We start from the raw sequence: 14,453 nt of genomic DNA, 5'->3' as shown, positions 1-14,453 counted from the left end.
GTGGACATCAGCAGTGTGGGAGACAAGGCCAGGGGAGCCCTCACTTGAAGCATAGGGTGAGGGTCTCATACCTCCTACCCATCTGGCTTCCTGGACTTTGACTTCCCAAGAAGTAATATCAGGGTTTTTGACAGGGAGGATCAGATTCGTGACTCTGAATATTTGTACTGGCTCCTTGTTCAGGGTCAAGCTTAAAATAAATTAGCCAGATGATTCCAGCAAGTAGCCAGGACCGCAGAGACGCTCCAATGCAAAGGGAGAAGGACTTGCCATTTCTCAAAAATAGAACTGGTGTCCTCAACCAGCCTCTGAATGACTGTTTATTTGCTGTCCTCTGCTTTCCCAAGTCCCTCTTGAGTCAGTTCCAACCCAAGCTTCATGTAGCCTCAGAATTTTCCTCCTTTACCAAGGCCGAGTCCATAATGTCCCATCCCAGAGCAATGCTAATCCCTTGTCATAAACCCTGTGCATCATCTTCAGAACTACAAAAACAACATGAGATAACAACAAGTTTTTAAGCCACAAAAAGCCTGTTTATCTGCTGCCTCATGCTCAGTCTTATCACTTTCCTCCCTTAAAAAGAAAAATCTCTCCCTGTCCCTGCTGCATATTATTCCCTTTGTCCTGCATGTCTCTGCTGATAGTCTCTTGATTGGGATGGCTATTTTATTTTTGAGAAGGAAAAAAAAGTTGTGTGTGTGTGTGTGTGTGTGTGTGTGTATATATACATACACACATATACACATATATATATATATATATATATATATATATATATATATATGGGGGCATATAGCTATATATAAAGAGAAAGGGTGTTTATAAAATAAGAAAATTACAGGAAAATTCAGACTTTAAAGCACAGTTAGACCTGGGACCTATGCTGAGATCTGAGCCTTTGGAAGTGACGTTGGGTTTCCTTCCCTCCCAGAGGTGGTGTGACTGCTGGTAGTGCCTTCTATGGTTGTGTTGCTCAGTGTGCAAGTGTTTGTTCAGAGGATATTTTCTTTTGTCCACATATAAAAACTGTTGGTGTAGCTGTATTAAACACCATCAGCAGAGTGAAGGTTCCAGCAATCTGAGCTCAGGTATGAGCTTCCTACATCTCTTAATGCGCCTCCTCGGTTTTATTTAACAGTTTGGGTTGTGCAGAAGAAAACAGAAGTGTGTGTGTTTGGGTGGGGGATTCATTTTAAAGATATATTTCACATGGTCCTGGGGACTGATAAGTCTGATATCTGCAGGGCAGGCCCACCTACTGGGATCCCTGGAAAGAGGAGAATGTTATAGTCTTGAGTCCAGAATATTCTGGAGGAAGAAATTTTTGTCTTTAGAGACTCAAGATTTTTCTGTTAAGTCCTTCAAATGACTGTACAAGGCTCATTACATTAGGGAGGGTATTATGGTTTGAGTGTGAGGTGTCCCGCAAAAGCTCACATGTGAGACAATGCAAGAAGGTTCAGAGAAGAAATCATTGTGTTACAAAAGCCTTAACCCAATCAGTGAATTAATCCCTTGAGGGATTAATTGAGTAGTAACTGAAATGGTAGGGTGTGGCTGGAGGAGATGGGAATTGGGATGTGGCTTTGGGTATATATTTGTATCTGGCAAGTGAAGACCTCTCTCTCTCTCTGCTTTCTGATCACCATGTGAGCTGCTTCCCTCTGCCACACTCTTATGCCATAATGTTCAACCTCACTTCAAGACTTGAGGAATGGAGCTGGCCTCCTGTGGACTGAAACCTCCGGAACTGAGCACCTAAATAAACTTTTCCTCCTCTACAATTGTGTTAATCAGGTCCTTTAGTCACAGCAGCAAAAAAGCTGCCTAAAACAGAGGGTAATCTACTTTACTTAAGGTCTAATGATTTAAATTTTAATACTTTTTAAAATTTTTAAATGTATTTTTAAAATTAATTAATTTATTTTAACTAGGTATATATGACAGAATAATAAATTTTGATTCATTGTACACAATTGCAGCACAACTTTACATTTCTGTGGTTGAACATGGATGTAGCGTCACACCATATGTGCAGTCACACATGTACCTAGGGTGATGATGTCCATCTCATAAAATACCTTCGCAGCAACATTTAGAACTGTTATTTGGTATCAGGGTCTAGCCAATTTGACACATAACAATTAACCATCCCTTACGGCGTGAACATCTGTAGAAGAATTGAAGCAAAGTCTTAAAAAATGCACCTTTTCCACCCCGATACCTTACAAAATGTTCATCATATTTATTTTTCCCACATCAATGGAATCATGTGGATTAAAATAGAAGGTTGTTTGTTTTGAGTCACTGGTATCACTGAAAAGAATAGCACATTCCATGTACCCTAATATTTTTTGTAGATACAAAATTACATGTGTGACCTTGGTACTAGAATGTCAAAATTTAGGGCTAAATGCGTAAGTCTAGTGAATTCTAATTCTGGGAAGATTTAGCAGGAGAGTAATTCTAACTTAACGGGACTTTGTTGCCTTTAAAGTTGAAGGAATCTGTCTTAGCCTGAAGGACAGCCAACAAATACTGAAGAAGCCTTGGCCACATCAGGCACCATGCCAGGGGCTGCCCTGCTGCAGGTGTGAGGCAGACATGGAGTTTCCTGCATGGAGTTTACAATCTGGTGAGAAGTCAGCTACCCACCAGTGATCAGAACATCCACTGGTGTGACATGAGTGCAGGAGGCTGTGGGACCTGCAGCAGGACTCACCTGATCTGGGGAAAAGAGCAAGGTTTGTATTAGCAAGTGCCATATAACATCCCTGAAGGGTAAATCAGGATGGGCCAGGCAAAGAGGAAGCAGAGGGGAGAAAGTGATAGGCTGGGGGAACACTGAGTCTAACGTGCTAGAGACAATAATTTGCAACCTTAGGTCCAGCATTGCTGGAGAGTGGGATGCAAGGGTCACGGTGGGGACAGAGGAGACAGTGGGGGTAGATACAGGTCAAATAATGAAGTACAATTTGTCCCTTGAAAGTGACTTTGCCTTTGTCTTAAGACCAATGATAACACAGTAAGGTACTCACCAGACAAGACTTGATTGTTATGTTCAGAAAACACTCTTACATTCAAGTTCAAATCAATGAGAGCTTTATTAACCTGGCCAGGGACTGTCACCCTGGGCCCCAAAACAATGGAGTTGGCCAACCAAGGACTGAATCTGCAAATCTGAGCTAAAATAAACTTTTCCTCCTCTAAGTTTTTCTTATTAAGTCACAGTTTTTCTTGTTTGGGTCAGAGACAAAAAAAAAAAAAAAAAAACAAAAACCTAGCACAATGCACAACCTCAAACTCTAGGTTCCAAACAAGTGTTCTCCTTTTCCTTTTCCTCATACAATGATTAATGATATCAACCTCCCATGTGGTGACCTGAGAAACCACTTCTGTGTGTAAGTGGTGGGGGGTGTATTCACAAAAGTAGATTATGATGATTTGGGGGGGCTTTGGGTGCCGCCCCCGATCTGCACGGGCGCTGAACTTCAGGTCACTTGTAATTTTCAGGGACACCAAATAAAACCCAGACACAAATTACCTTTACACAAGCTTCAGGATAGCTTCTCAACTCTCAGCCTTGGGCTCCCCAAAGAGGAGAGCAAGAGAAAGTCATGAGAGACTGGCAAGAGAGAGAGAGCACGTTTGGAAGTGGGCTTTTATTGGGGGACTCTTGTTCTTTAGAAAGTTCTATCCAAAAAAAAAAAAGGCCAAAAGGGGCAGGGTTACAAGGATCAGGTAAGTGAAACGCAACCCAAGGGCGACACCTACACCTGAAGACCCACCTTTACTATCTGAGCTGGGCAATGTACAAGTCACCAGGAAATGTAGTGATTGCTCAGAGCCTCCTGCTTTGGGACCGGAAGGTATGGGTCATTCAGAGCAGCTCCCCACATTTGGGACTTGCACTTTCCCCTTGATCTTCTCTAAAACTATCTTGAAAGGGCCCTATTCTGCCATTGGCAATGGCCCCCATTAATATTTCTGCTATCTCCCAGTACCCTTGATCTTGAGGCTGCAGTATATGTCCTTGAGACCCTCCTTGTGCCAAAGCTGCATTGTGTTCCTTGAAAAGGCAAAGAAAGTCTCTCTCTCTCTCTCTCTCTCTCTCTCTCTCTCTCTCTCTCCCTGCCTGCACACTTTAACACTTGACCCTGAGCAGCCCCTGTCTATGTCCTCTGCCTCACAGAGTTGGCTGAAAGCAGAGCTTGTATCCCTTCTCCAATCCTCAGACTCTTTGTTTTTTGTTTGTTTGTTTTGTTGTTGTTGATGTTGTTGTTTTGAGTGAACCAGGGGATATGACAGATCTCACACTGACCAGTCCATCCTGCTTCCCTCTCTCCCCTGCTCAGGCACACACCTAGCCCCCACTCCTGTCCCAATTACCTAGTAGAAATAGGTCCCATTATATCCTGTCCCACCAGCATATCAGACCTAAACATCTGTTATTATGGGTTGAATTGTCTCACCCAAAAAGGTATGTTGAAGTCACAACCCACAGCACTTGTGAATATGACCTTACTTAGTACTTTGTATTCAAGTTAAAATGAAGCCATGGGGGTAAACTGTAGGCTAATATAAGCAATGCCCATTTAAGGAGATAAAAAAAAAGCTATTTGAAGACAGAGACACAGAGAGTACACCATGTGATGCTGAAAGCAGAAAACAAAGAAATAGAGCTACCAGCTAAAAAACCCACGGCCTGATGACTACCCCTAGAGCTGGGCAGAGGCAAGGGAGGGTCTGCTCAGTCTGATGGGGACCAAGGCCCTGCCGACACCTCACTTTGAACTTCTTTTCTCGGGAACACAGAGAAAATAAATTTCTATTATTTTAAACTGCCCAAAATAAAAGAAGCAGACTATGGTTCACAAAATTTTGCACTATACATACAATATTCCTTTGAGTATTATTCTCAATTGTTTTTTTTTTAATTTCCGGTGGTTGTTAAGGTAACACCAGTTTTTATCATAGATAAACTCTGAAATATCAGTGTCAAACTACAACAAAAAAGTATTAGTGACAAGACAAAGGATTAATATTTCAATTAAATCAATTTCTTTTACACCAGAAAAAAATCTAACAAAAAATGAATCCTATACTCAATTGCACTGAAAACTAAGTACAAGAACTATAGGGAGGAAAAAAAACTATCTCCTGATAGATACAAAAGAATATTACAATAAAAGGACACATAGAATGACCTCAGAAATCTTGTAACATTTAAAGATATTTTTTCATTTTTATTTTCATTTATATTAAACTGTCACAGAAAAAAAAACATGAAAATTGTACATATATATTATCAGGACAACTTGCAACATTTTGACAAATGTAAATATTGTATAATGTTTAAATTAAGATTTCTATGTCCTCAAACATTTGCCATTTCTTTATGGGGAAAATTTTCAAAAAAATTTTTCCAGCTTATTGAAATACACAGTATATTATGGTAACCTATCAGCCAAATAGCACACTGAACTTCTTGTTCCTACCTTACTATAACTTTGTAGCCATTGATCAATGTCTCTCCGTTCTTCCCTGCCCCATCCTACTTTCTCCAGCCTTGGATAACCACCATTCTACTCTCAATTTTTATGAGATTGACTTCTTTAGATTCAACATTACAGTGAGACTTGTCTATCTTTCCCTAACTGATTTCACTTAACATAATAGTCTCCCGTTCCATCCATGTTGTCACAGATGAAAGGATTTCATTATTTTCATGTCTGAATTGTATTCCATTATGTATATATGCTACAGTTTCTTTACCCATTCATCACCTGGTGGACACTAAGGTTGTTTTCATCTCTTAGCTGTTATGAATAGAACTGCAAGGAACATGGGAGTTCAGATGTCTTTTCATCATACTGACTTCATTTCCTTAGATCTATACCCAGGAGTGGGATTGCTGAATATGGTGGTTCTAGTTTTAATTATTTAGGAACTTTAACATTGTTTTCCATATCAGCTATACTAATTTACATTCCCCTCCACAGTGAGCAAGGATTCCTTTACTTCACATCCTTGCCACCCAGCACTTGTTATGTTCTTTGATAGTAGCCATTTTTACTGGAGTAAGGTGATGTCTAATTGTGCTTTTGATATGCATTTTCTTGGTGATAAGTGATGTTGAGCATTTTTTCAAATGTTGGTATGTCTTCTTTTGAGAAATGTCTGTTTAGCTCTATTGCCCCCTTTTCAGTCAGGTTTTTGTTTTTTTGCTATTGAAGTTTTTTATTCCTTATATACTCTGTATGTAAAAATATTGTCAGAAGTATACTTTGCAAATATTTTCTTCCATTGTGTTGCCTGTTTCTTAACTCTTCATTCTTTTATTTGCAGTGTAGAAATTTTTTGGTTTGAAGTAATCCCATTTGATTATTTTTGCTTTTGTTTCATGTGCTTTGGGGATCTTGTGCAAAAATTCCTTGCCCATTCCAATGTTCTAAAGCATTTCCTCTCTGTTGTTTCTAGTTGCTTCATTTTTATTTTTAAGTTATTAATGTGTTTTGAGTTGGTTTTTACTAGATAGAGTGTAAAGAGATAGGAGAGAGAGAGAGAGAGAGAGAGAGAGAGAGAGAGAGAGAGAGAGAGAGAGAGAGAGAGATATCTAGGTGGATATTCAATTTTCCTTGCACCATTTATTGAAAACACTGTGGGTCCTCCAATGTTTTCTTAGGACTTGTATCAAAAATCAATTGGTTGTAGATGCATGAGTTTGCTTCCAGGTTCTCTTTGTATTGTTGATTTATGTGTGTTTCTATGTCAATACCATGCTGTTTTAATTACAACTTTCAGGTCATACAACACCTCCTGTTATTTTCTTTTTGCTCATGATAGCTTTGACTATTACGGGTTTTTGTTCTCATATAAAACCTAAAACTACTTTTTCTAGTTATGTGAAGAATATCATTGATTTTTTAATATTTATTTTTTAGTTATAGTTGAACATAATATCCTAATCATTAACCCAATTAATAACTACTCTTTATTTTTCCATATGTACGAATACTCAGCAATTTGCAACAACATTCTATCTTTATGATTTTCCTAGACTTAATATTTCATATGAATAGAATTATACAATATATGGTCTTTACAGCTGTCTTATTTCAATTAACATATTGTTTTCAAGGTACATGTATGTTTTTTCATTTATTTTATAGGTGCATTAAATTATATAGAATAGTGAGATTCATTGCTATGTATGCATAATATAATTTGGTCACTTTTGTTCCCAGCTCAAGGTACATTTATGTAAAAGTATGTATCAATATTTTATTTTGTTTCCGGTAACTACATAGAAGTTATGCGAATCAAGAAACAGAATGTAGGATAAAGAATATATGTGAGTAGATAATGGAGCTCAAATTTCTGTGACTCAGAAATCATCAGGTGAAGATATTCATTGAAAAATGAGGATAAAAACTATTATGTTTTGATATGGAGGAGGTCTAGGCTGCAGAGATGTGGAGGTCAGTGGCATTTAAGAGAAGTTGAAATGATACAGTTGGTTGTCATCACTTGCAGGGGACAAGGAAAACTCATGAGCCAATGATAACAATCCAGACAATGTACATGTAGCTCACATTGGAAAATGTGAGGCTGCATATCCTATTTCTGAGGTGAGGGAGAGGTGAGAAGAACCCCCACAATCAAATATCCTGCAATCTTAAACAGGTTCAGTACTGACACATAGTGGAGCATTGGCATGTTCAAATCCCACATTTTTCAATCTTTGGCCCATATTAAGATTCCCTTTCCTCCATGGATTCATCACAAGCGTTAAGTATGTAAATACTTAAATACTTAAATACTTTAAATACTTAAATGAATGTAAAGTTTATTGATAACTTGTAAAACCAAGGAGGGAAAGGTGATCCTTGAAGAGTAAGGTTGAAAAGTGTGTGGGCTCTCTCTCATCCAGCGAGGAGGTCCACGGAACAGGGTAGAGGAGAGTGTGGCTGCAGAGTCACTAACCAAGACCTCCAGAGACCAAGCAGGAAGCAGGTCTGATTTTATTGCACAGTTACCATGTATATATACTCAGGCAGTAGCTAGGCAGATTACAGGCAGCCATCAATGCAATTCTGCTAACTGCTCTTGCAGCGACCAATCGAGTAGTGGGCTGTGGAGCAAGCACAGGGACTACAACACATGGCCTCATGCCCAGGGTTGTGCCTACAGGGTAAATAGCCTGCTGCTTACATGCCTAGCACAAAGGGAGTGGCCTGCCACTCAGATGCCCTTAACGTATGCCATGTATGCAGTACTCCATGTACTTGTCCCCACAGAAAAACAGACTCAACAGCACTTAGCGCCTCAAGGGGACTTCGTTTCCAGCAAATACAAACTAAACTGCTATAACACAGTAAATGGAAAATTTATTTTAAGTACAGATTGGGTACAAAAGAATAATGCAGACATGGAAAAAAGGTAGAAGTAATAAAGTTTAGAATGATGTGAACACTTTCTGAGAAAGAGATAAGTAAACACTTTCTATTCAGGTATAAAAAGTTCCATTTAGAAGAGCAAGCATTGGCCTGAGTTGTTTGAATCTTGGCATTGACGTGGAAGAGCAGTATATCACTTTAAAAAAAAAGTTATAGTTTTGGGGCTGGGGCTGTAGCTCAATGGTAAAGCACCTGCTTTGCATGTGGGAAGCACTGGGTTTGATCCTCAGCACCACATAGAAATAAATAAAGATACTGTGTGTTAATCAACAACTAAAAAAATTTTTTTACAAGTTATGGTTTTTTAAAAAGGAACACATGGTAAATTATTGATTTAACAGATAGAAATTTCAATTAAAATATTTAAATTATGCTTCCAGGGTCAGCTAGAATTAACAAGCAAGAAACCTTCCTAGCAGATTACTGATAACAGACTTTACATCAACTACCCATCTCCACTTCAGCTCTTTTCTTTTCACTTCAGATTTTTAACATTGGAAAATGATGTGATATTTTATTTGAACAGAAAACTTTGGGATGGGAAGAAAGAACTGCAAAAATATTCAAATGTACATCACAATATTTATACTGGACAAAACTGTAGTACCTATTGCAAGAGTTACCATGATACAGAGAATAGAATTGTCTTCTTACAAAAGACTCTTCTTAGGGCTCCCTTCATGTCTCTGTTCCTCAGGCTGTAGATGAAGGGGTTCAGCATGGGAGTCACCACCGTGTACATCAGAGCCATGACAGTGTCTTTCACAGTAGAATTATTAGCTGATGGACATAAATAGAGACCAATAATTGTCCCATAGAACAGTGACACCACAGAGAGGTGGGAGCCACAGGTGGAGAAGGCCTTGTGGATACCTCGAGCAGAAGGGACCTTGAGGATGGAGGAGAAAATTTGTACATAGGACCCAAGGATGAGTAGAAATGGGGTGACAATAACAAGTCCTCCCATGATAAATATCACCAATTCATTGACATGAGTATTGGAGCAGGCCAGCTTCAGTAAAGCAGATATTTCACAGAAAAAGTGGGGGATCACGTTGTCCGAACAGAAAGACAATCTGACCACAAGCAGAGTGTGCAACAGGGCATGGAGCATGGTCAGCACCCAGGACAGCACCACCAGGGAGAGACAGAGCTTGGGGCTCATGATGGTGGTGTAGTGCAGGGGGAAGCAGATGGCCACATAGCGGTCATAAGCCATGGCCACAAGGAGGAAGCTCTCTAGGTCTGCAAAGCACAGGAAGAAGTATATTTGAGTCAGGCAGCCTGCATAGGGGATGGAGGGGACTTGACTCTGCATGTTCTGCAACAGTTTAGGAATGGTCACAGAGGAAAAGCAGAGGTCAGAGAAGGACAAATTGCCGAGAAGCAAATACATGGGAGTGTGCAGATGGGAGTCCAGGTGAATGAGGATGATGATGATGAGGTTCCCCAGGATGGTGGTAAGATACATGGAAAGGAACAGGGCATAGAAGAGGTTCTGGTGCTCTGGCTGGATGGGCAGGCCCAGGAGGAGGAATTCTGAGACGGGAGTTTGGTTCCTTTCTGTCATGCTCTGTCTACTGTATCTTTTTTTTTAAAAAAGAAAGACTTGGGTCCCTTAACAATTCAAATAAATGAACATTTTTCTCTTATATGTCATCTGGTACTCATTCTACAATAACTGATCCCACCTTGATTACAATAATTATTATCTTTAAAATCCAATTGTCCATCATCTCTATAATCATGAATGCCTTTTTCTTAACTTCTTTGTAACATGTTTGAATATTCCATCCTTTCCTAAACACTTACCTATTGGTTTCTGAGACAAAATGCATTACTTTTTTACATACATGCCTGGCTGGTAATCCTAGGGAACCATAATTGGCTCCTGTTCTATCAGTAACTTGTATGTTGATATTCCTCATGGATTTTGCTAAACCCTATCTTATCATAACTCTACATGGAACTCTCCTAATAAACCTGATGCTCCAATGGCTTATATCAGTATTTAAAACTCAGACATGAAAGCTGGGGATATAGCACAGTGGTGAAATGCTCATCCAACATGCAAAGGGCCCTAATGCAATCCCCAGCACCTCAAAAAATTAATCAATTAAATAAAAATAATAATCAGTAAATAAAACTCAGGTATAGACGCCCCTAACCTATAAATTTCTATATCCCATAACAATTGTCTTCCATTCAATGAATCATAGGTTCCTTAAGCTCAACAGGTCTCTAATGAAAATCATCAGATTGCACTTCCTCTGTACCTCTCTCTTCCTCCTCTACTCTCATATTTTAAAAAAGGAATGCAGCATCAGATCAGAAGTCGTGAATTGTTTCATTCATTCTTTTCTCTTACTGTCAACTCCAACATACCATGTCATGTATATTCTACACTTTGTTCTCCTGCTACTTCATCCACTTCTTATCACAAGGCCACATTCCTCATCCACAATGGCATCTCTTCTCACCTGTACTATTGAAGCAGTTTCTCAAGTCTTGTCCCTAATAGGGAAAATTGTGCACCTGGTTTCTCAGAATGCTGAGTCCCTTCTGAGTGAGTAGGATGATCTCTTGAGTCAGGAATATATGCTGGGATCACAAACTGGAGACATCACCTGCTATTGTCACTGCTGACCCAATCAACTATGATCTTCTCCTGTGGGAAAATCCATAATTCACATCCTGCACTGACATAAGAAACACATATGGCACTATTTATAAATCTTATATATATGCAAATACCTGGGGATTTGTTTTAAAAAATTCATTCTGGTTCTATTGCTCGACTTTTATATATTAAATGAACATCCAGGTAATGGCAATACTGTGGTCAATAAACTGCATATAAGTAACAAGTACATACACTGCCATCAAAATATTTCTACAGTATAGAAATATTTTGACTAAAGTTCAACACTTATAACACTTCTTATTAATAATACTGCTCATTAATGTTACTTACTGTGCAGTGAATCCTCAAAGATCACAGCATTTTGACATACCGGGCCTGTAAGACAAGGTTTAGTGCAGTAACAGTTCTTAACCTTTCTTTATTTTACATTCACCTAAGGAGCTTTAAAAAGCTTCGCACAAGCCACTTCACAGAGATTTCAATTAAATTATCTCAAGGTGCTCAGTAATCGGAGTTAAACGGCAATGTGTGTATTTGCTACTCAAGTGCAGTCCAGTGATCACAGTATTGACACCCCTACTTGGGTGTTCATTTAAAGTGTAGAGTCTGAGCTATAGCACCAGAACCAATGTCTTAATGATAGGTAATTTGCATGTGAGTTAAGTGTAGAAACACTGCCCTACATGATTCTTGTGTGCACCCCAGAGTGAAGATATTGGATTTAATGGCCGAAGAAGAGGAAGCTCAGTGGATCATCTATGAAAACGTCTGCAGCTGCTATCTCTGGTTTTGTGATCCCTGCACAGCTTCTAGACACAAAGATAGACCCACAAGCTCAAAAGGTAAGAAACAGGCTGAGAAACCAGGTACATGATGTTCTCCTCATGTTTTGTCCCTTTATGATGCCAACACATGGTGTCCAAAGTCCAAAGGTACAAACTGTTAATGCAGTTCTGTTAAACACCATCAGCAGTGGGGTGGACTTCCCAGCAGTAGGACTCATTTATATCATTTTAAATGAGTTTCCCACATCTTTTAATGTTCTTCCTCTGCATTTGTGATGACTTGGAGACAGATTGGGGTTTTGTTTGTTTGTTTGGTACTGCGGATTGAACCCAGAGGAGCTCAACCACTGAACCACATCTCCGGCCCATTTTTTATGTTTTAGTACAGACAGGGTCTCACTGGGTTGCTTAGTACCTTGCCAAGTTGCAGAGGCTGGCTTTGAACTTGTGATCCTCCTGCCTCACCTCCCGAGCTGATGAATTACAGAGACATGCCATCATGCCCAACCATAGTGAGCTTTCTCAACCAAGGTTACCCAAAAGAAAGTGGCATGTGTGTGTGTGTGTGTGTGTGAGAGAGAGAGAGAGAGAGAGAGAGAGAGAGAGAGAGAGAGAGAGAGAGAGACCAATTACAGTTGCTAAGAATGACCCAGTCAGGCAGGGAAGAGAAAATCCAACACTCCTTTTGTGACAGAAGCAAACAGATAAGTACTTAGGAAAGAATGGGCTACTAAAACATGTTGAAAAGAAGATGAGAAAAAGTAATAAATGATCATAGAGATTAAAGACACTTGAAGGTTTTACTTATTGTGATGGTGGTGGGATCAACTATTGTAGAACACGTAAACACTGTGTATGAGAAAAAAATGATAATTTTCACTTGGGTTTTTAAAGGGCCTTTTTATTTCTCTTAAAGGTATTGGAGATAAATAATAATGGGAAAAAAACCAAACTCTCATCTCAGAGTTCCTCCTCCTGGGCCTGCCCATCCAGCCAGAGCACCAGAACCTCTTCTATGCCCTGTTCCTGGCCATGTATCTTACCACCGTCCTGGGGAACCTCCTCATCATCACCCTCATCCGCCTGGACTCCCATCTGCACACTCCCATGTATTTGTTTCTCAGCAACTTGTCCTTCTCTGATCTCTGCTTTTCCTCTGTCACCATGCCCAAATTGCTACAGAACATGCAGAGTCAAGTCCCCTCCATCCACTATGCAGGCTGCCTGACACAAATATACTTCTTCCTGTTTTTTGGAGACCTTGGGAACTTCATCCTTGTGGCCATGGCCTATGACCGCTATGTGGCCATGTGCTTCCCCCTGCACTACACCACCATCATGAGCCCCAAGCTCTGTCTCTCCCTGGTGGTGCTGTCCTGGGTGCTGACCACATTCCATGCCCTGTTGCACACCCTGCTCATGGCAAAAGTCTCTTTTTGTGTGGACAACGTAATCCCTAACTTTTTCTGTGACATGTCTGCTATGCTGAAGCTGGCCTGCTCTGACACCCATGTCAATGAGTTGGTGATATTTATTGTGGTAGGACTCTTTCTTGTCTTCCCATTCCTACTCATTCTTGTGTCCTATGCAAAGATAGTGTCCTCCATTTTCAAGGCCCCTTCTGCTCGAGGTATCCGTAAGGCCTTCTCCACCTGTGGCTCCCACCTCTCTGTGGTGTCGCTGTTCTATGGGCCAGTCATAATTCTATACTTATGTCCATCAGCTAGTAATTCTACTGTGAAAGACACTGTCATGTCTCTGATGTACACTGTGGTCACTCCCATGCTGAACCCCTTCATCTACAGCCTGAGGAACAGAGACATGAAGGGAGCCCTAGGAAGAGTCTTTTGTCAGAAGAAAATTCCCTTCTGTGTATGATACAAATAACTGGGGCTTTTACATCATTTTATCCAGTAAATTTGTTGATATTAATATTGGGATATTATTGTAGATTGTTTCCCACATCATGGTAACTTCTGATGAAGTAGCATATCACTTAATTGTTCAACAAATAAAAGAGAGGAAGTTTAGCTGATTAGTTGGAAGGAGGTCTTGTTAACCTGGCTATGCCTTCCTGTTTCTCTTTTCTTGGTGATCCTGGGAAAGCACAGGATAAGGGCTACTGTTTTATGGGAACTCCATTCTTTACATTCTTAAGATACCCCTGTATTTTGTTATCTTGTCTCAAACATGCTTTGAATATGGCATAATTTTTAAACAGTGATTCATAATCTTAGGTTGTTGCCCAATAACATTTAAATATCTCAAAATCCCAGGCTCCTTCTAATATTTCCTACATAATTTTTCTGCACAAATTTTGACATCATTCTATCACTTAACTTTCCTACATCCCTGATTTATTTTCATGTCTATGTTAATTTTTCTGCCCTTCCCTGACCCTAAATACATTTTCTAACCCTTTTGTAATGCTGATAATTCTGTCTTTATCTGTAATTGCATAAGGCAGGAACCCTATAAATTATTTCTCCAGGACTGGGCAAGGAAGCTTGAGATTGGTTCAGTTTTAAAGGATGTCTTTTTGCTTGGTATTTTGACTTTGAATAA

The 14,453-nt window shown here is 39.7% G+C and overlaps 2 protein-coding genes across 2 annotated transcripts; one reads left to right on the top strand and one right to left on the bottom strand.

Moving 5' to 3' along the window:
- Nucleotides 1–9,078: 9,078 nt before the first annotated feature.
- On the bottom strand, nucleotides 9,079–10,029 carry LOC144255777 (olfactory receptor 1468-like). The gene has a single exon (XM_077800672.1). It carries the CDS (start codon nucleotides 10,027–10,029, stop codon nucleotides 9,079–9,081), a length of 951 nt encoding a protein of 316 aa, XP_077656798.1.
- A 2,804-nt stretch (nucleotides 10,030–12,833) lies between these two features.
- Nucleotides 12,834–13,766, top strand: LOC144255882 (olfactory receptor 1-like; the record flags this gene model as incomplete). The annotated part of the gene is made up of 1 exon (XM_077800925.1): nucleotides 12,834–13,766. A coding segment is annotated over one exon (933 nt), but the record flags the coding sequence as incomplete, so codon positions are not given.
- Between the last annotated feature and the right edge of the window lie 687 nt (nucleotides 13,767–14,453).

This window comes from Urocitellus parryii, chromosome 7 (genome assembly GCF_045843805.1).
Source record: "Urocitellus parryii isolate mUroPar1 chromosome 7, mUroPar1.hap1, whole genome shotgun sequence".
Taxonomy (NCBI): Eukaryota; Metazoa; Chordata; class Mammalia; order Rodentia; family Sciuridae; genus Urocitellus; species Urocitellus parryii.
The sequence above is the reverse complement of the archived record's forward strand: the minus strand, read 5'-3'. Positions and strand labels throughout refer to the sequence as shown.